The sequence below is a fragment of the Melopsittacus undulatus genome, chromosome 3, assembly GCF_012275295.1.
Source record: "Melopsittacus undulatus isolate bMelUnd1 chromosome 3, bMelUnd1.mat.Z, whole genome shotgun sequence".
Classification (NCBI taxonomy): domain Eukaryota; kingdom Metazoa; phylum Chordata; class Aves; order Psittaciformes; family Psittaculidae; genus Melopsittacus; species Melopsittacus undulatus.
The window spans coordinates 110,600,003-110,623,088 of NC_047529.1; the positions used below are offsets into that span (position 1 = coordinate 110,600,003).

The 23,086-nt window shown below is 38.4% G+C and overlaps 1 protein-coding gene across 20 annotated transcripts in view; it reads right to left on the reverse strand.

Moving 5' to 3' along the window:
* NRXN1 (neurexin 1) overlaps positions 1-20,988 on the reverse strand; it is a 678,674-nt gene extending 657,686 nt beyond the window's left edge. For 19 of the 20 annotated variants that reach the window (XM_034060547.1, XM_034060546.1, XM_034060544.1 and 16 more), the window contains exon 1: positions 20,250-20,988. In XM_034060547.1, the coding sequence (XP_033916438.1) occupies positions 20,250-20,988 (739 nt within the window). Of the gene's footprint in view, positions 1-7,647; positions 7,657-11,116; positions 11,133-20,249 lie in introns of all 20 variants that reach the window. The other variant, XM_034060531.1, reaches the window with a different exon arrangement.
* Between the last annotated feature and the right edge of the window lie 2,098 nt (positions 20,989-23,086).

Genomic DNA, 23,086 nt, shown 5'->3' on the forward strand with positions numbered 1-23,086 from the left:
CAATTTGGTGTTATTCCTAAACAAGTTTACAAAATCTCTTTATTAGAACCCAGAGTCCTAAATCTAATGACAATTCTACTATCTTTTTCACAGCTTGAAATGTACATATATTCTGAGGGCTTTTAAAGGAGGCACAAAGAAATTCTAACCAAATATACAATCCTGTCTCTCTCCCTGGCATGTGTTACTCAAATATACCCAAATTTCTGCTGATGAATAGTGTCTGCTAGCAACTGTTCTATGAAAAAGGCACAGAAATAACTTGATACATTCCCCCAAACTCCAGACATTTTCTTTGTAAGCAAGCAATTTCAATAGAATAAAAATGCAAGTCTTTTTCCCAAAAGGGGGAAAAAAATGCTGTTTTAACATTTGCTGAAATAGAATGGCACTACAGTGTACCTTGCAAAATAGATTAAATAGAGAGGAAAAATTACCTTCATATGTTTTGCCCCAAAGGAAATATATATTTTATACTATTTTAAAGAAACAGAACCTGTAGTCTCTTGTCCAAAACCATCATTGAAAATAGCTGATCTTGCTTTACTTTGAAGTACTTACAAAGCTAGCAATACATTTTTGGTACATACAAATCTTACTAGAGATTTAAAAAATACAGTATTTGGATTTCTGCAGTGTAACATCCCAAGTGAGATTGTAGGTGTTTTAAAGTAAGAGTAATTTATTTATTGTCCAGGAATGGTGTATTGGATACAACATGAACTATTTAATTAAATATGTACACTACCTCCAGTGATCTTGTAGTGGCAACATAAACAGCTATGGAAAGGAAAGAAAAAGGAAGGGAGTGTGATGCACATGTAGTGTAGTTTGTCAATGGACCATAGAAGAGATGGTATCTTATTTTTTAATGTATTCTCCTATAGTTTAGCAATATTAGGAAATACCTCTATAGTGTGTCTGATTGCTTCTCAGAGCTGGTGTAGTAACCAAAGGCACAAAACAAAGTTTGTCAGCAAATTCCTACAGATGTGAGAGGTAAGCACACTCTTTGCTTGGGAAAACATCGCCTTCTATTAACTCTGCACCTAGGAAAGTTCATAAAAACTTGTTATGTTTATGACTATCTCCATTTTAAAATGTGTTTGAGTACATGTGTAAATTGTAACAAAGATTTACCTATTCCAGAGGAGGGGTCAGAGTAATGTTGTGGTCTTCAAAGCTATAGACTGTATTTCCTTACTGCTTAGTGAAATTAGAATAAAATGATTTTGAAGACAAATATTTGAGCATTTTTCTACTTGATAAAATAGTATTTGAAACTCCAGTAGCCTGTTCAACATTTTAGAATAACTGGTCCATTTACTATTGTTCTTTGCATTAATGATTAAACATTTACTTTTATGACAGATAGCTAATACTTAACTACTTCTTCTTTTAATTAGGAGTTTACATGTTGAGTGCATTTGCTCACAGATTTAAAGATCTGAATTCTCCATGCTCCCTTCTGCAATCATAGACTTGCTGACATTTCATTTAGCCAAAGTGCTTTGCTCCCTCAAACCCCCTTGTCACTCCACTTAGAATCAAGCTGAAATTGAGAACATTGGGTCAGCTCTGTGGATTGCTCATTCTTGGGATTTTGTCTGTGTTGTTGCACTGAGCTTCTATATAATCATTCTTTTCTTGTGATCCAAGTTATTAGCCTTGCTTAGCTGAACAGTTCAGCTGAATTGTACCAATGGAATCTAATAACTCAGGAGCTGGAATGCTCCTGATTATGGTTCCCCTTCACATATATTTAACCAGTTCTTTGTCTTTTAGATTTTGCATTCTTCATTAGCTTATCATCTTCTGTGACATGGGTGTCATATACTCTCTGTTTGGTCCTTTTATTCAGTGTGTAGCTGGACTGTGTGTTCAGCTCAAGTTACATATTCTCAAATGGTCATTTGAACATTTCCCAGTCTATCCGTCCTCTTACATACAACACATATTGTTCATGAAAAACAAGTGAATTGCTTCTTGTTCTACTATCTAACTGTTATCTAAGGAAATCCTCATGAGGCCTTCATGACATCAAATGTTACAGCTACACTCATTTAAGCTATCTATATTTTAGGCCTTCATACCATTATTTCATCATATAAAGATCAGATCAGAATAATTTCCGTGTAAGATTTTTTATAAATAGTAAAAATAACATATTTGGATACATTTATCATGAACAATAGTAACTAACTTCCATGCACATGACAGCTCAAGCAGTTTGAGGTAGAACCAAACTCCTTGATCCAAACACTTCTGAAATCAAAAAGAATATTCCTTTGCTTTAAAAGGTTGCCCAAGGAGTATCATTCCATTATTACATCACTGAAAATCAGATCTTCCTTTCAATTCAAATATAGATGAACAAACTCATCTTATGCTTCTAGACTAATTCCTAGTAGCAGAACCAAAAGATAGACTATAGACTTAGTAAAGTGCTTTTCTTCTCTACTAGCTAATCAGTTTGCATTGTTCAGAATAGGCTTTATATAACCAGGTATTAATGAAAATCACTGTTTTCCACCTTACACCTTTTTGCAAGTGCAGAGCTTTATATTGTGTGACATTTTGTAAACACTTTCTGCTGGTAAGCTCAAAATTCTTCAAACAATAGCATCCACAAGTACTACTACAATGCAACACACCTAAGAAAATTCTTTTTATCAGCTGACATTATCCCAATAAAATGCAATCCTACATGTATTTTAGCAGGTTTTCGATTCACTTCCAAAAAGCATCTTTGTTTTTTTCTTGCAAAGGAGATAAACTTAAGAATGTTTTGATTTGTTAAGGACCCCTTTATAAATATACACTGTTTTTTTTCACGAATAGATTAATCTTGGTAATAGATCTTGTTGCCATGTTATGCTATGAGAAATAAACCACAAACAATGCCCAAACAGGTTATTCTAAAGAAGAACATGTTTATAAGGAATAGGCATGAGTACATCAGGAACTTTGTTGCCCTTAAAGTAATCTGGAATACCCTGAATTACAAAAAATGGTCATTATTTTTGTTCCAATATCTGTATCTCAACTACAACTTATTATATATAATATGGAACATCTAACACCACAAGTAAGATCTATGTCTCTTGTAGTAGATAGCAAAATATGCTCTGAAATCTCAGACATTACTAAACAAAACAGACAGGGAATGGTAATAAGATGACACTGAATATTATTAACTTTATTTTATGGATGGAAAACTGTGAGGGAGATTAAATACTTGAGATATATAAAGAAGTTGTAATAGAATTGTGAAAATAAAATAGCAATTCCAAATCCCATTTCCAGTACTTAGTTACTTCTTAGTCCTTCATCTCTCCCTTTTTTCCATTTGATGCTTCCAGATGTCTACCATTCATCTGATATAGTCATTTATGAAGGATCTATTTTGTAAAGAAGAAATAATATCTGGGTCCAAAGCTAAAAAAAGGGTTGTTGCATAGTAAGTTTTTCTTAACTGTAGTAAATCCTGCAAGAAGGAAAGCCCAACTGCAAAACTCAAGAACCAAAGGTCACTATTACAACTAAAATGATTTTCTGAAGAAATCCAGTATTTCAGAGGAGAACCTGCAGTCATATATGAACTATTGTACAGCTTTTACCAAGCAAAAACTTAGATTAAATACTTAAAATAAGCAAACAAATAGAGGAACCTGTTTTGAAATGCAGCTAAAAGGAAAGCAACTCTCAAGAACATTTCAGTGCTATGGAAATTTCAGTAATAAGAGTTTTTCCAAGATTTAATTTAAAAGTGATGCTACTAACTCTGCGAAAATGGAGGTCCATTTCCCAAGCTCAGCTAAAAAAATCATGATTTTTATTAATATATAGTACAGTGTAGTTATTAGGTTTCTCTATTCAGAGAATTTTACCTTACTGATCTTTGAAAATGGACTCCTTTAAAACAGAGGAAATATTTTCCAAATCATTGAAATATTTTATATTATTTCAAATAAATTCCTTAAATAACTTTTCCTGGCCAGAACATTGGTAATCAATAATGCTTGCAGGAATCAGTCACAGCTGTAGAGACAGAAATTCAAGAAGTTGTAAGCAAGATTCACATGCCCACAGGGTGAACAGGCTAAGACCTTGGCTCCCCTTATGTTATTGCATGTTCTCAGTCAGAAAACTCCGCTCTGTTTGCCCTTCTTGACCAACTGGCACAACTGCCTGAGGAATTGCTCTATCCAAAAGAATTTAACACAGTCCTCCAATGAAAAATTATTTCTCTTTATGCATAACATTGTAGTAGGACCAAGCTGCAGCATGGTTCCCCATGTGTACGGGGTCAGATATGAGAGAATCATAATCACTGAGTGGTTTGGGTTTGAAGAGATCTTAAAGCACATCTAGCTCCAACCTCCTGCCATGGGCAGACACACCTTCCACTAGGCCAGGTTGCTCCAAGCCCTGTCCAACCTGACCTTGAACACTCCCAGGGATGGGGCAGTGTCCTGGGTTCAGCAGTAGCAGTCATTTTTTCTCCTTCTTGGTAGCTGGTGCAGTGCTGTGTTTTGACTTTTGGCCTGGGAACGGTGTTGAAAGCACTTATGTTTGTAGTTACTGCTCAAATGTTTACTCTGATCAAGGACTTTGTGAGTCTCATGCTCTGCCAGGGAAGGAGGGGAGGACGGGAAGAAGCAGAGACAGTACACGCGATCCAAACTAGCCAAAGAGGTATTCCATACCACACCACATCATGCCCAGGGAGGTAACTGGGAGTTGGCCAGAAGGGCTCGGGCTTGCTCTTCTGGGTCGGACTCGTTTCAGTGGGTGTATTCTCTCCCCTTGTTTATTTCTTCTATCATTGTTTTTATTGGTGGTAGCAGTAGTGATTTGTGTTATACCTTAGTTACTGGACTGCTGTTGTCGCAATCCATGGGAGTTGCACTCCTTCGGTTCTCCTCCCCATCCCTCCGGGATTGGGGAGGGGGGAGTAGGGGTGGTGAGAGGGAGACTGTGGTTGGGTTTTAAACCACAGCTTCTCTGGGCAACCTGTGCCAATGCCTCAACACCCTCAAGGTAAAGAAACTTGTTCCTAATGTTTAATTGAAATCTCCCCTCTTTCAGTTTAAAGCCCCTTGTTCTCATTTCACTCTAAGGGGAAGAAATATCCTTAGTGCAGTAATTATACTGTTTCGCTTAGAAATAATAATAATAAAAATTAAAATAACAACTGCATCAATTTTAGAAGTACCAGAAAACTACATGGTTTTTAATCTTACTGATATAAATCCCAGAGATGACATATTAACAATTGTAAACATGTCACTGGCTGATAAAAGAAGCATTGCCTATTAAAAAACCTTTCCTTTTTTTTTGTTCACTTTATATATAATTTAGGAGGCTTTATAAAGTTACATTTAGGACAAGGGTTTTTCAGTATTCTATTCAACTGAGAAGAGTTTTTAGCCAGTTTATGAAATGCATGAATGTTGTAAATAATCACAGCAGCTTGTATTTTGGTTAGTGTGGTAAGTGTAGGTAGTAGATTAAATGATGATCAGTGAATCAATACATGTAGCTTTTGCTGATATCCATTAGGCTGGTAAACTTTTTGTTTTATTTTTTGTGTACTATCTTCTATGTTTCAAAAGAAAAAAGAAAGAGACTGCAAAGGAGTACTGCTGAGCTCGGGACATATTTTAAGTGACGGTAAAATCAGAGTGCATTAAATTATACTCTCTTCACTGCTTAGCAAAAAATAGCCTTTAGGGATGTTACACAGGACTCGGATCTCTGACTGGTACTATTTTCCTGCAGTATTTAAGCTTTCCTAAAGACATAGCACTGCAATTCTTCTGTAGAAAATGCAACAAAGAGGTGGTAAAAGATACATACATTGAGCTTGGACAAAATTTATATGCATATGGAAATCTGAATTTAAACTCATTATTATTCATTAAACATGCATTTTTAAAGATGCATCTAATAAGATTACATACTAGGCACAACATCTATAATATGTAAGAACATGAATAGTTGTCTCTAAGAATTTATAACTACTTTAATTTTAGTCTCTGATTCTGCAGGCTAGCTTGTGTCTGATCATGCTAAACCACAGTTTTAAATTGGGATTTCTTTTTTGACTATTGCACTTTTTTATTTTAAAAACTTTTTTTCTCTCTTTGTACTAACACATATAGTCCTATTTAAATCAGTGTGGGTAGTAACATTTAATATTCCTGAAAATGTCACTAGGTGATTAAATACCAGGAGGTAACATATAGGATAATAATTTCCATTAATAGTCATATTATATTATTAACATAAGTATGGTTATCTGCAGCATAATTGTATATAATAATATATATTGGGATCAAGGGGATAAAATATTCATGCAAATGATCCAAACAAATACAGTGGGACCATCTGTGAATTAAGTGATCATAAAGAAATGTACTGGTAATTTGACTGTGACTTTATTCTGCCTTCACCTCCTGCCCTAATGGCCAATACATATTTGTATGCTTTACAGTCAAAATAATACACCATATAACATAATGGATATAACATAAATCATGGAAAGGAAAAGGGAAAATAAATATTTTTAATCTTCATAAATTTTTAATATACAAAGGAGGATTGAGCAGCTGGTTCTGTAAGTAGAGAAATTAACAATCCCTAAATACAGAGAAAAATAATTAAGATGTGTTCAAAAACCCTGGGGTATTAAAAATGTGACTTACAAAGACAGAAGTATCTTAAAAGTATTGGTTGGTGAAGATTAGCACTGCATTTCTGGCTCTTGCGTATGGAACATTGTATTAGGGCTACACTGTTTCTCATATAAAGGTTTGACAGGAGAAATTTAAGAAATAATTAGGCAAAGGTATTTAATGGCAACACTGAACAAGCAGATATGCAAGTACAATGTTTATATTTTATTTTAAAAACTCATTTCCTTGGGAAAAAAAATGGTTCTGAAATGTACTGAAACAATTCTGTGTTAGTCTTTCTTTATTTATTTAAAAGACACATTTATTACAGAGGAATATCAATTATAGTAATGAAAGAAAACAGACAGTGACCCAGTATAGTAAGGAAGCCTTCTTTTTTCAGTTCTAAGTCTCTCAAAATATATTTGATTTAGTCACCCAAAAACTTCTCAACTGAAAACCTGACATTTATGTTAGCAGCAGTATGTCCCCAAGGGAACTCTAAGTAAGTTTCATTTCCATTCTGATTCCTTTTGACTTTAGTCTTATTTTGAAGCAGGAATATAAAAACCATTTGGGCAGGAGTAACTTGATTTTCAGGGTTAAGCCTTTTGCCAATCCTTTGAAAACCCACCAGAATCTGTTCAAGTTGCAAAATATGTTTGTACAGTGATAGTGGAGATGGCTTAGATTTCATCAGGAAACTCCTGAAAGATTGTTTGGACTGTAACTGCATACTTTAGTTTCATTCTCAGCAGGTCTATCCTGTCATTCGACACTATGTAGCCTGTGCTATAGGTCCAGCTACCCAGATTTGGAGCCAGGAAAGTGTCCGTCCATCAGCAACTTCCCTGCCAGGAATGGGCCCTGTGAAAATGGTGCTTCCTCATTCAAGTGCAAAGAACACAGTGGCTGTGGCTGGGATGTCTGAGTGGGAGTAGAGTTTTGAAAACCTGCAAAGAATTACACACACTGACTATTTTACTACCTTAAAAGAACATTCTTTAGGTTGCAAAGACAAAAATAGCAGCTCTGAGACATAAGGCTTCTTACGTAACTTAGATCCTTCCACTTTATTTGTATATGTTATGATATAGCCTTTAATTACACAGTTTAATGCAGTTGTCTCCAGAGCCTCATTTACTTGTTCTGTACACAAAAGAGGTCTATTCTTAGCAATAAGTAATGACTGGGTAATGAAGAAAGCTATTGTGCCAATGAGCACTACACCTGCCCCTCCAGTGCAAGAGTCCTTGCTAAAAGGAGTGAGATGTACCACATGCCAAGGACAGGTGAACACTGTTGTGAAAGGATGTGTTCTAGCTCCTCTTCTACAAATCCTATGTGATTTTGGACAGGTTTTTAGAGCCAGGCATTTTCTGGGCAGTTACTCCTTATGCTATTTAGGCCATTTGTATCTTTGGAGAGCATGTCTTCATCTGTCTTGCATGTATCAAGAATATTCTTGCCATATCCCAGTATATGCAGCGCCGGTCACTGAAAGCTATGATCTGAAGTCAGTGGAAGCATGCTTTGAAGTTGTAGTGGATACTTAGAGTATGCAAAGTACTCAGAAAAACTTCAGATTGTGCACTCCGTATTAGTGAATGGTTTTACCTGCAGCTTCTCTTGCCTCAGTTTTCCTCTACAACTGGGATAATAGCATATGTCATCTTACATGGGCATTCTACAAGTTTTAATATTGGCTCAGGTACTGCAGTTATGAAAACCTTAGAAAAGCCCAGGGAAAAATTCATAATGTCTCTCCAGAGCTGGTTTGAATATGGACAATAAATAAGGCTCAGGGCTACAAACTGAACAGCAAGGAGAAAATAAAATATTGAAGAGCTTATTATCCAGACTGTGCACTGAATGAGGCAGAGAGCTTGAGGAAAAAGGGGTATGTGAGCATGTAATTAAAGACTATTTCATAATGGATACCCAGAAATAGATGAAATTAAAATTGTACAGTATCTTTTGTCCTGGCAGTTCATAGTTTGTAAATGCTTTATTTTATAAACTCAATAATATTCTCAGAGCACAGATTCTGAGTGCTCTCAGTGTTCATACATGTTAGACTGACACCAATGACTTAGGCTGATTAGAGAAGCCATCTGGCCATACTGAGCTATGCTTTAAAAACCTGTGTACTAAATGGGTCTCTAAGACCAACAGAAGGAGTGTGAAGATTCATTCAGACATGTAGATGAAAAGAATACATAACAGACTATTTTCAAAGGGCAAACATTTTACTACAGGATAGGTCATCTCAGCAATGGGGGTGGGAAGTGGGTTAAAATAGGAATTGTTTTAGTCATTAATTCATAATTTTATAAGGGAAGTTGCATTGCAACTTCTTATTATACCTGTACATATACAGAAAAATTAGAGTGTATTAAGTAATTATTGTTACTATAGATGCATGGGAAACAAGCATGCAAAGCTTCTCAGCAGTCATTTTTGTGCTGCCAAAATGTTTCCGTGCATCTGAATGATAAAGGAAATGTCTACAAAGATCACAAACTAATACTACATAGTAGTGGGAAAGGTTAAGCCTGTTTGTTTCTTAAGGGTTTGGGGTGCTTTAATATTAATACATTTGAAAAATGTACTTTTTCCTAACCAGAGGACCTGATTCTGATCTTACTCTTATTTTACACTTGCTTAGTGTATTAGCTTCAAGAGACATCAATCCTGATTTACACATGAAAGGAATACTGAACAAATTCTTTTACTCCATTAATTGATGGGAGATTCTACTGAATGTGGCAAACTTAGAAAAGTAAAATATTTTTAAAATATTGATCAGAACAATATGCATGATTTCTGAAGACATTTTCTTCTTCCAATTCCATGAGTAGATTTATTTGCTTAGTTCCTCTTTCTACATTCTCTGATAATTGAAAGCTTAGTTTAAGTGACTGAGAGCTCAGACTGGACAAGGATCAAGACATTAATAGGTAAGAACCAAGTTTCCAAGACATAATTATGTACTACTATTCAGACTTCTGACAAGGAAGCTAAGGAAGTGTAAAGTTCAGTAACACCACAACCTGTACTCAGTTCATCTTACATATTTAGGCTATCCAAGGAGTAATGAGCCTGTATTCAAATCCAACATCAAAACAACCAAACATTACTAAAGTTCTCAGAGGCACGCTTTTTGAGTTATGTGTATCTCTACCAGAATAGATATAGCATCACTAACTGCTTTTTGTTGTTTTTTAATGCACATGTGAATAAAATGGAGAGACAAGTTCCTCCCTTCAACACAAAGAGCAAGAAAGATGAAAGCCACCACTCCTTGGAGGTAGCTTTGTTTCTGAATTCCCGTGCTGTCATCAGCTTAGACTGATTTTTTTCCACTTCTAACAGATATGTTTCTGGGCTTTTAATGGGGGAGAAACTGGAAAGGAATTTTATTCACCTGCATTACTGTGGATAGAATCATAGAATAGTTAGGGTTGGGAAGTACCTTAACATCACCAAGTTCCAAACCCCTTGCCATGGACAGTGACACCTCTCACCAAACCATGTCACCCAAGGCTCTGTCCAACCTGGCCTTGAACACTGCCAGGGATGGAGCATACTTATGTAATTTAAGATTTACATAATTCACTGACATGACTCAAGTATCACAATGGGTAATATAAGGCTGAATAACAGATTTGTTTAATCAATCCCTTTACAAACTTGAATTATGTAGGTATTTATAATGTGCAAGAAAGACCCTTCTTATTTAAAGACTCCGATGATACTTAAAACAAGCGAATGGGATCCAGCCAGTGATGACAGAATAAATAAAACCTTTGACTATTAACAATGTTTCCAATAATAAATATGAGGTTGTCAGTGGATTTTCAAGAATAGCAGGTCAAAACTTCCATCAAATGAACTTTTTCTTCCTATTATTGGAACTTTATTACCAAAACCTGAATGAGAAAAGGTGTGAGAATATTTTTTCTCATAACTTTGAACCTGATGGATGATTTATTTAAATTTTGAGTATCAAAATCTGTAATGTGGAAAACAGAAGTATAAGCTTGTGCTGTACTGCTTAAGTCTAAAACTTCTTATAATGCCAGACTCAGTCATTTAACTGCTTTAGAGGAAGAAGCACAAGTTAATGGCAGTGTAATTAATTTTCATCCTAGCTGCTCCTCCAAATAGTTTGTACTTAGAACAGTGACGAATCCCTACTCCCCCAAGAAACTCCTGAAAACTACCACAGCATTCATGGAAAACTAATGGAGTATTGAGTCAACAAGGAAATATATTCAAATCATATTTTCTTCCTGGTGTCCTATTGGGAAAATGCTGGTGTTTTCCTCGTAGCACTTAAGTCAGGAATGTTTTATGTAAGAATATGAAACCTTTATTCAGAATTCTTCAGTAGATGTTTAAACAGACAAATCTTTTGTCTAATATTGAATGACAGTCCACAATTTATCTCTGAAAAACTGTATGTTCTAAAGAAACACACCAACCCCATGCTCTTTGCAATGTAATAATATTACAGAAATTACTTTCCTGCAATAAATATCACAGAAAACAGAATTCACAGAGTATGGGCTCCTGGGAAGTTCAGCAACATTCAACTGAAGAAAGATGTAGCAGGAAGGCATTAAGCAGTTCTTGGAAAATCTATTTACAAATCCTTCTTGTATCACCCCATGATAGTCTAAAAATTAGGTGACACACAGCTATTGGTTTATAGATTCCATTTTCACCTGTCTCTTGTCTGATAAGGAAAAATGGGAAGAAAAACTCAAAATAAGCAAAACTAGTAATGTCTCTGTCAGCACTAACATTCCTGGCAACCTCCAGAAAAAAATCCCACTACTTTTCTAGGGGATGATGTCATGCGAAGCATCTGTCCATCCCATTATGCTCACCTGAAATTCATTGTGTCTTGACAGAGCAGTGTGCGCAGTTGGGGAAGTAGATGCACTGTCTCACTAGCCTCGTCTCTTGTCCCTGGGCCTTCCAAGTTAAGAGTCTATTTTTACTAATGTAAATTGTAAAAATTATTTTAGAAACGTAAAATGTCAGCCTGGTACTGCATTACAATCAATAGAATCTAAACATTTTTATATCACTTTCATCACTCCTATGTGATTCAGGATCAGGAAAGAGAGTGTTTTTCCTAAGAGGGCTGTAGAGCATGTCTTGTTTTTAATAGCAATAGGACCCAATTCTCATATTTCTATTAATAATTAGTATTATCTGTGCATCAGAAGACTATAATTCATCCTAAAGCTATTCCTCATGGTTGTCCCCTAGACACCCATTGTACAAATGCTAATATGTGCGTGTGAACATTTCTGTTGTCACCTTTGGGAACAAAGAGTAAGGATAAGCTTCTAAAGAAAATTCCAATATTGAAATACAGATCTTCACCCCACATCTACTCCCTAATTCTGTGATTTTCTATACACTTCTTAAAGTACATCTAACTTAGAACACATACATGTTATCTTTCTGAATGAGTCTCTTCTTAATGGAAACAACCCCTTTGACAAGCTGTCATTTTTTAAATCTGTTGTTGTAAAAAGCATAGAAGAGGAAGAAGATCAACATGAAGGTTATTCTGTATCAGAAATTAAGATGCAGTACTGAAATTTTGGAACTGTGACATACCTCTCCAATTGCTATGTCAGTGACCTCCATAATGGCTGTACATCTTATCTTAATGACAAGAAGACATCACTGTGGGAAGGATCTGTCTAGTTTCTTTGCCTTTAAGCAACACAAAGCCCTTTCTTTAGACAAAATCACCAGAAAGTCAAACCTTTTAATTTCAAGACGGTGTGCACTGTGCCACAGACTAAAAGCACTCTACAACTCACACACCAACATAGCATCGTTAGTATGTAACACACAGACAGAATACACTGTTTCACAGTTTGTAGTGGCAGCAACTGCGAGTGACTCTTATTGAATATACCACACGCCTTTTTTTGTAAAACAGATTTTTACAGAGTCCCTTAAATGTAAATCAAGATTAGTCATAACTATTCTTACATCATGCTTCATAAGCATGTGTTAAATTAATGAATAATTATAATGATGATTATGATGGTGGTAATAAATATCTGAATTTATGAAGAGTATTTTCTCTATACTCCCAGATGAATACTACAGTCAGACTCAGCAGGTGACTTACTTTGCCCTAGATCTCTGTTTCCAGATTCCCACTTGAATAATAAGTTCAGAATCAGCAGGTTATTAGGTTTGCCCCAATTCTAAACTTGAGTCAACAGGACTTCAAATAGATTCCAGTGGAAAATGAAAACAGAACCTGTTTTTTTCAGCAATATACAAGGCATCGAATTTGCTGCTTATGAGGATCTAGATACATAGTTCCAGGTTCATGCAAACTCCATAGAATTTTTAAAGAAATCTAAAATCCTATAACCCAATCCTGTTCTTACAGAATGCTGCCAGCATACTACCTCTGTCTCTTAACTCTTTACAAGCTCAAACGAAGCATAACTGAGGCCATCTCCAGCTTTCACCCCAAATTTCTCATTGAAAATGAAAGAGAATGAAACTTCTGAAAATTGTATCATTGACTTCGGAGCCAGAGTTCTCCACTGTCCTCAAGACAGTAAATCTTAAAGCCTTTTACAATAACAAGGATGACTTTTGTACAGGTGTTGTAACATTGTAAAGGATGAGAATGGGTGGACAAGCTACATAATTTCCAATATCTACTCAGACTAATGGAAAGCATGTACTAGAAGACCAGCTGTGCACAAAACCCCCTCACATTATTCTGAACACTCCACTATGGATTGATGGGCAGCAGGAAGGGTGGCAATTTCAAAGCTAGCTACTACCAGTTCTGTAGACCAAAGAAGTTGCACTACAGTAAAGGGAGCTTCAAGTCTTGATGTGCCCTACTAGATATATAATAGAAATTCTAATCTTTCAAGTACCTGACTGCCAGGAAGAAAATCCTACCAAAAATCCTGTATGAAGTGTCATTAGTTTTAACTTCACAGATGGGGAAGCCAAACAGAAGTGGTGTGAACTGTCTCAGGTACCTGAGAAAGCAATGTCATATCAAAGTCATGTGCTTTTTCATTCTTAGTTCTTCATTTTTCATACTTTGTTAGTTAAGACAGGTATTTTGTGTATTGAAGCACTCACCAGTTCTACTGAATACGCCACCAAAAGCCAGGAGAATGACTAGATGTTAGCGTGAATGTACCACATACCATCACTTTTTAGTCTGGCCAAAGAGAACCTGAGCTAAAAGATTGTGTTCTGCATATATGACAGTATAATCCAGGCTGGTAAAGTGCTTATGATAGTCAGGTACCATTGCTGAAGTACAGAAGGAGACAGTGTCATTTGAGAAAGTGCACATCTATGTGGGAAAAACCTAAATTATTTCATAAAAGGTGAATATATGATCCCTGGTCGCAGAGAACTAAATAAAGGCATCAAAGCATTATGTTCTCAGACTTTGCTGGTCAATTCTATACATAACAACACAGTTAAACATATGTTTGTTACTTTCTACAAAATCATTCCCTAAAAGAAGTATCCTTTGGTCTTTACAACTTGCTCCTCAGGTACAACGTGGTACTCAGCACCTCAGAATGCCCTTCACTATTCTGTAAAATCATGTTTATGAAGGTATGCAAATTTCAGCTACAGCACAGTAAACTAGACCAGGTATTTTCCCAGAAGCTGGTATGGTTTCATTTCTCTGAAAGGAACACAGCTTTCCAGAAGACAAACTATTATGCTCATTTCAACAAGAAAGAAGGATGAGCCTTTTTGTTTGAGATTACCAACCAAGTTTGAAATGTTTATTAAAAGAATCATAAAACCTCAAACCTGCATGCATTAACATTAGCCTCTATATAAAGCTATATTCTATCAAGAACTGGTTTTACTTGCCAGCTGGTTTCCCCATTCCTGTCCATGAGCTCAGAAATGATGATGGGATAAAAGGATATGTTCTGTAATCCAAATGTTTTCCCACAACTCCTTGGCTAGCATCTGCTGTTAAGACTCCCAAGGAGCCACACTGCAGCCGAGACAAAAGATCAAGCACATTTGTTCCAAAATGCCTGTAAGCCTTGGAGTGTTGGATCTTACATTAAAATACAGACAATATTGTTATACAATTTTGAAAATCTGAATTCATCTGACCAGTGTGACACAAGGTCCTGTGCTGCTAGATGTAAATTATTCCAGCATATTAGCATTCTCTAACTTGCAATATACACTTCACATGGACCCTGCATCTCAACTGGCCACAAAGGGAAGCAACAGCCTCACTATATAAGATATTATTGATCTGGGGTACTAAGATGTATGCTGTATGTGTAAGTGGTATCTTGGAACTATTTCAACATCAGCATTTTGAAAGGATTAGCAATACTCAAAAAGTTGCCTTCTGAGAAGATAATACACAACAGACTGCCAATTCCTAATTACTAGTGACACAGTATTTAAATTGCTGTGATTTTACATGAAACAGATACTGAAATCAATATCCTATAACGCTGAATCCTGGCAAACAAAATAATGTCTCAAAATGCATTAGGAAAATGGTGCAAAATTCTGCTTTGAACTGACATAAGGATTCTGTTTTCACATGACTAGATGTGAAAGGTATGTGTTCAACACAGTTTTGAAAGACCATGGGATCATTTGACTATCTGCCCTCAAGATTCTAACCTGACAAAGTCACATTGCTTAAAATTATTACAATAAAATTAAAACATTTAGTGTTAAATTAATCTAGTAAATGATAAATACAATAGAACCATAATATAATCTCTAATCTCTAGGGGATTTCTAGCCTTCCTCCTGCCTAAATCAACATTATCCCAGTGGTCGTTGGCACTGACAAGAAATTCAGCATGCAGAAGAAATACAGATCATGTAATAGAGATGTGTATTGTAGATAAAGATTATGAAGTATAAACCAAAAGGAAAGTCTTGCATGCAGTATTTACTAGCTCAAAGTGTATTTAGCTAACTATTCAAAGATAAAGACCATGGTGGCTACTCTGTTATGACTGACTATAGGCAATGAGTTCACTCGCATCTCTTTGCACTCAAACACGTATCTTGCAAAAGATAATTAATCACAAACTATTTTTCTCTGGTTTATTCAAGGCATAAGAGAATTAACTGAATTAAAATATGATTTTTTAGAAAATATATAAATATTGAATGACTTTGGCTGAAGTTAGCATGAAGAAGCAAATATGCGCCACAAAGATTGATGTAATATATTCAGAACCCAAACAAACAAATCTAAATGCTGGCTAGCCTGAGACAGCTGGAATGCACTTCCTTATAAAAAATCCCTTTCACAGTTCAAACTGGCATCAATTTCTGCATATCTGACAAGGGGGAATATCTCTTACAGTGAACAGCTGCATGAACGCTCCTCATTTTTCTCACAAAACAACAACTGAGTAGAACAGTTAAAATAAAACATGTTCTAAACAGGAATACTTTGACTTCAAAGAGTAATTGCCTCTATAACAGGCTAATATTCAGGCAAGTAGGCAAGCTGTATTTTAAAAAGATAAATTATTCTGTATGCAGTTCTTTTCAAGCAGTTACAGATACAGAAAAGCAGAAGGGTATGAAGGGACAAGAAGCTAGGGTCAGTGAGAAACCGCTCCCAAAGCAAAGTGTGTTACGTGGTTTTTATTCCCTTCTTCAGAGGCTTCTGCCTATTTTCTCAGACAGGATATTGGATAGGGTAATTTTTACAAAAATGAGGATGAAAGGTAAATTATACATGTCTACTTTTTCTTAATCTGAAGCCAGAGGGTCACTATTTTAGTCATTTAATACTTAAAATAGGGGGTTTGTACTGAAATTTTAATGTAAGGAGCCAAATGAGAAGAGGAATATGGAAGCTCACTGATATGAATCATGTATTGTCCTTCCTTTGTAAGAGCCTGACTTAATTCACTAAAAGTCTGATTTTAAAGATCAGTCTTTTTAATGAACAGCTCTCCCTAGCATGGACTCAAGCCATACCAATTTGAGTCATTTCAGGCACTAACAGTTTTTCACTGAAGAGAAGATGATAGTACGTCCAAAAATTATCAGAGAATTGATATGGCAATCAGGGTTTATTTTAATGCTAGTCTTATTTCTAATAAAATTCATCATAATTTTGTGTATTTTTTTCTTCTACCGAGTCTCTATTCTTATGTGATATAATATTCCCTTGGCCTGTTTCAGTACTAAATAGAGATTTTATCTTCTCTTTCAGAAGGCTCTTGTACTGTCTTTACTCGTAAGCACATGCACTTATACACAACAGAACTGATAGTGATCATATTTTTCTGTGCTGTGGATTGCACACCCTGGATCCTCAAGCAACACTTCAGTCCTTTTCCTGTGATTCATGCCAAAGCTCTTGTTGAAGAGGGTTTAGATGCTATTCAAACTAAAGGGCATGACTGAATGCAATAAATCTGGTTCTTTCCCTAGCTAACACTCTTACACTGGTGTGGTTCAGGCAACTCCTGATTTAGAGAGGTCCAAGAACAGTTAAGCCTACTGGAACTAACTTGCATTACTGGGGGGTTTCCAAACTAAACAAACTTGGTTAAACTTTGTTCTTATGAGAAGGTTTTACTTCAGGAAAAATTAATGAGATTTTCAAAGATGAAAATCTGAAAAAAAAACAGATTTTTGTTTTTCCTGAAAACAACAAAAGTTCTATTAAAAATTGCATCCTAAGGCTCAAAACTTTGACTCTAAATCAATTCTTTTTAATCTCTCTAATGTGCAAGGCAGGATAGAAAATCTTGCAAAGATTTTCTTTGTGGTTGCTGTTATTGATTCTTAAAGTCCTCGTGGTACTATGGGACTCTCTGTCTTACCAGACCACAGAGATGCAGAAACACACTAAATCCAAGCCCCTCTCCAAAAAAGTTATTAAAAATCCCCAAGGAAAATAGAATTTAATGACCATCTTTCACCTTTAAAGCAAAGGTATCAACTAGGACACATGGTTACAATTTCAGATAAAAATGGAAAGTTGGGGATTTTTCCCATCTAAGCTATTTTTAGTCAAAAAGCCAAACAAGGGAAAACACCAAAGACCCCTCCAGATCACTGCAGTCTGAGATGTTCCTCCATCCTTCCGCAATGGCAACCTCTTACAAGGTCCATGGGAAATGTACATATTCCAGGAACAAAAGAGCAAAACTCAGCAGTGTAATTTCTATGTTGACTACAAAGAACTAAACAGCAATAGCCAGGGTTTCTCTCTTGGCAAACACAGTGGCTTTACTTGTCCTACTGCCTTTTCTATGAGAATACTAAATCATTTATGAAGTAGTTCAATATCTTTGGTAGCACATTTAAGTAGCTACTAATCCCTTCACCAAAACCTGACTGATGGGAATTTCAGTTACTACCCTTTCTCAACCAACAGATATAAACTGTAGGGCTAGTTCCATTTATATTGCTGGTAGTAGAAATATTGTCTCCTGTTTCAAATGAAATCAGAATCTGAGCAGCTGATGATCCTTTGTTGAGAAAATATGCTAAAATTGTAAGTCTTGCTATTATTTTATAAGGTGGTGCTCAAGGGACATGTGAGGGGAATCTTGATCCCACTGAGGTCAATTGTAAAACCACCAGTATTTGAAAGAAGCCAACATTTTACCCTAAGTTTGGGGAATTCTATATATTATTATTACCTTCTAGTAAGCTCTATACCATTTTTAATATGTAAGGGCATATGTGTATTTCAGTAGCATTCAGTATAAACATAAAAATGTTCCTTAAAAATTGCTGTTAAACTTACTAGTATGTAAATAGATTTTCTCTGACTGATATTACATGCAATTATATGACCTTTTTCATATAAATATTACATGCTCAAACCAACTTCAAATAAACTATATTTTAATGCAAAGGGCATGTAAATATATAATAATATATAAATGACCCTCGTTGCTTTAACCAAGCTGCTACACCTCATAATTTTCTTTTTGGTTTATTATAGGGCTCAACTCAAAGATGCTAAGACCTCTCAGTATTTAGCATATAGCTATATATTATGTAGTACCAGATATTAAAATCTACATCCAAATACTAAATCCATTGATAGGATCTTGCCTCATGTAAAAGGTACTTCATTTTACAGTTTCTGGGGCTGTGTGCTATTGAAAGTACAAACACCTTATTTTCTGAAACTTATCATTTACTTACTAAAATGATTTTAAAATGTGAACAGGGTCTGGATTTTTTATGGATGGCAGATGAGAGATAAAGTAAACAGGATGCAGAATGACTGTAGTGTTTTGAGTATTGACACTAAGGACAGGAGGTGTTACATAATAAAGCACAGTCACAAATGATGTTTTCTTTCTTATAATGAGTGAAATCTGATAGAAATGCTGAAGGCAAATTATTCAGCCATAAATGTCATGCAGCCACTCAATGAAGATCTTCATTTGGCCTTGGTAGTATCTTACTTATATTTACCTTTTACATTTTAAACTTAGGGCTTTGCTCTCCAATTTTGACATGAAGAGGATATTTTCCTTTGATACCTTTGCTCTTATTTCACTCGTGTACCTTTACATCCTGTTCTAGGTACACAACATAGGGATTTCTATGCTTAAGGAGCTGCGAGCAATGGCACATTTGCTAGCAAAATAATAATAATAAAAAAGTCCTACATGCATCCACAAGGTAAATGTTCACGCTCCTTCCATTTGCCAAAAACAATGGGCACTGAATATGAATCATGTTTTACTCAGTGATTTATTTGTAGATGGGATTCAGGAAACTGCTGTTTATTCTAAGCTCCCTGTTCCTTTGTAAAGCTACTCAGGAATTCTGTGGTCTTGGAGTATGTACTTCCCCTTGTCCTTTTGCATTCTCCCTGACTGGCATGGTGAATTGCTAAATACATTGCAAAGCAGCACCATTTACATCCATGCTAAAACATAATCCCTTGTATAATTCCCCTCCTCCCCAGCAACAATTTCAGGAATTCACAAATAAATCACTGATTTGATTTCAACAACAAAGCAGAGGCAAGTATCAAATACAAAGTGCACTCTGGGTCTCCCGTACCCCACAGAAAAAGACCAAACCCAGTTCATCTTTGCACTTAATCCAGTGAAATTCTCCTCAGCGTCACTTTCCCCACTCCCAAACTTAGTTGCCACCAGCTGCCTCTGGCAAGCACGTCCATCACCAAGTGTGATGCCAGCCACCCCCTCCCACCCGGATGACACCTGGTACCCAGGACCCCTCTTTCCTCTGCCCAGGACAACCCCACACTGTACCCCACCTCTGGAAGACATCCAAATAATGCCCTCCTCCACTCACCCAACCTGGCAAAGAACAGAAGAGTGATGGCACCATGGTTGGCCACAGAGACACGTGGAGGACAGGGAGGAGAAGGTGGAGAAGAGAGGAGCCAGGGATGTGGCGGAGAGGGAGGGAAAGGAGGGATATCCACTCAAACAGATGAAACTCCATGCAGGCCTGGCCTCCTATCCGTCCCCTCCACAGAGCGATGGGGAGCGACCTGGAATGGCACCTTACCTTCGCTGCAGTCCTTGCCCCGGAAGCCCGTCTGGGAGCAGTCACAAACAGCCTGGTCGTTGAGCACCGAGCAGACGCCCCCGTTGAGGCAGACGTCGTCCCTGGCACACAGACGGCTCTGCTCATCATCCAGCCGCACCTCCTGGCTCTCCACCGGTGACGTCTGCGTGTAGTTGACCCGGACGTCCGTTATCCAGCCCTTGAAGGGCTCACGGTCCTTGACAGAGGAGAGCGTCAGCTTTAAGGTTGCCGACCGCAGCTCCGGCGGGAGCCCCCCTAAGAAGAGGCCACTGAAGACAGTCATGTCCCGCCGCTTGGACTTCACCTCCACCCATTTCGCCTCGGCCCGATCGATGATCAACGTCGTGTTCTTGAAGTGGCGGCGGATGACGACAGCATGCCAGAGGTTGTCATTGACTGCTGTGTCGGAGAGCAGGGTGGCGGGCTCGGCACAGAAGATGGAGAAGCTGAGCTGCAGCCGCCCACCCTGGGTGAGGATGAGCTCCAGGAAGTCGCAGAAACCCTCATCATCAAAGTAGAGCACCAGCCCGCTGGAGCTGCGTGTCTTCATGTTGAAGCTCATCTCGCTCTCACAGCAGGCGTTCCACTTGGGGAAGCGGGTCCACTGGCCCTCCGCCCCTGGGAACTCCAGCCCACTGCCCAGCTCGGCCCAGCAGCCCAGCAGCAGGGCCAGCCAGAGCAGCAGGCAGCCCCCGCGCCGCACCAGCGCCGCACCCATCCTGCGCGGCCTTGGGCGGGCGAGTGGGGCGGCGGAGCCGGCGGGCGGCGGCGCGGGGGCCCCGGCGGCACACAGGGTAAAATCTTGCCGGGCACCGGCTGCAATGGGAAGTTCGGGCACGCTCACCCCCGCCCCGGGTGCGGGGGTCACTGTGGGGGACTCCCCGGGGCGGGGGGTGACAGGCTGCGGGTGCCCCACGGGATGGGGTTGGGTGTGGGATAGGGTCCGGTGCCACCAGAGGGGACCCACGGTGGGGGGAAGGTGCCGTTGGGTCTCTTCACTGGTCAGCCAGGCTTAGCAAAAGGTGTCCAGGGGCAGGTGAGTCAGCAGAAATTTTCCCCAAAGCCAACATTACCAAAATGGGAGAAAAAAACAAAATCGGTGGCAAAACCCTTCTCCAAGCGGATCCACCAGCTTAGCAAGACCGTAACAATATCCCGGCACGTGTGCAGCTCCTTTTACATCCTTTCCAGCAGCTGTAGTTTCCCAGGAAGCCAATTACCGATCCCAGTGCTGCCTCCCTAGGATGGATCCTCTTGTCAGATCACGGACTGTCTGCCATGGTGCTAGAGCAGCGTCAGCAGACGACAGGATTCATCGCTCATGGTTTCCTGAGCTGCCTCAATCCCAATGGGGTTGAAACCCAGAAGCTGTCAAACAGCCGAGTGGCTACTTGACATGCAAAGCCTGACAGCTCCTCTTCTGTTTGCTTGCAAAAGGCCAAGGCTAAGATCCAGGGGGGTGATTTTCCTCTATTGTTTTTGTTTCTAATCTGCAAAGAATTGAAACAGAATAATAAGAAATTATGACTAAGAACATGTTAAATCATAAAGTTGATCAATAGTGGACGTTTGTAATTAATTTTTCATCTCAACTGCTGTTCGATGTTAGGAAAATGACCTGCTGCTGCAATTTTGGAGTTAGTGAGGAATCATAATAACTTGCAGCGCTAAACCTAAATCTTAGCACCAGATTTTATTATCACAAGGACAATGTTAAAAAGAAAAGGTGCTGCTTGTTCTGTGATTTCCTGTAAATTTATTTATGGAAATACCAGACCTGTGAAGCTGTAGGGTCCTGTTACTGCAGATGATGCTCCTAAGCCCAATTCTAGTTCTTTCCAATACAGCTCAAAAGCATACAAAGTGGACTGAGCTCCCAGCAGGAACTGGCAGGCTGCACTCTATATGGCACACCCACTGGTTTATTTTCATGGGGCGAGGAAGAATTGCAATGGTTTCTTAGAAGGCTTTCTGAAAATCTCCAACCACATTTTCTTCTGCCACCTGGTTTCTTTCCCCACTGATATTCTCTGTTATGGCAGGGAAAATCTGACTCAAGCCAGCTCTGATGTTGACATTATTCACAATGCAGATCAGCTAATCCCAGGTGCTAGTCCTCCAAAATGGGTTGCAGTATTTTATGCATGTTTACTCAGCTGCCCTTATTTAAGAGGACAGCTCCTCCTTTTAAAAATAATATATATGCCACAGTTCACTCTCTTCCTCTGAAGAGGTCTCTGCATTCACAGCATTTCAGCAGAGGGGCTCCCCTCTCTGTTTTTCTCCCCCAAGCCGCTATATCTTTTCTGGAAGGTGTGCATTAGCAGATCTCTCCTGATGGAGGAGAGGATCTCCGACACCTTCCTCGCCCACCCCTTCCCCTTCACCTCCCTCCCATTTCTTAGCCAGCAGCGCTTAGGCAGGCACAGTATCATGTCCAGAGCTGTTGCCAAGCCCTTTGCTGGACTGGGATCTGGGGAGGGGATGAGAGGAGAGATAAGCCTGCCAGGGTGAAACCTTCTTTCAAACAGGCACACACCTCAGCTGCCTGCACCTGACACGTTCAGAGCTGCTAAGTCACCTCCCACTCTGTCTTTATATTTAATTCCATCCCTCTAAATGTCAACACGATTATTTTTATTATCTGTCACATGCGAGGTGTGCAAGAGCAGCAAAAGGGAGGCGAGGAGAGCCCCCAAACTTGGCGAGCAGAGGCCAGCCGTGCCCAGCCCGCACCAGGCAGCACACAGCCCCCAGGTTTGCCTCCCCTTTCCCTCCCCAGGAGCTACCTCTCGCCCTGCAGTTCCCAGCCGAGG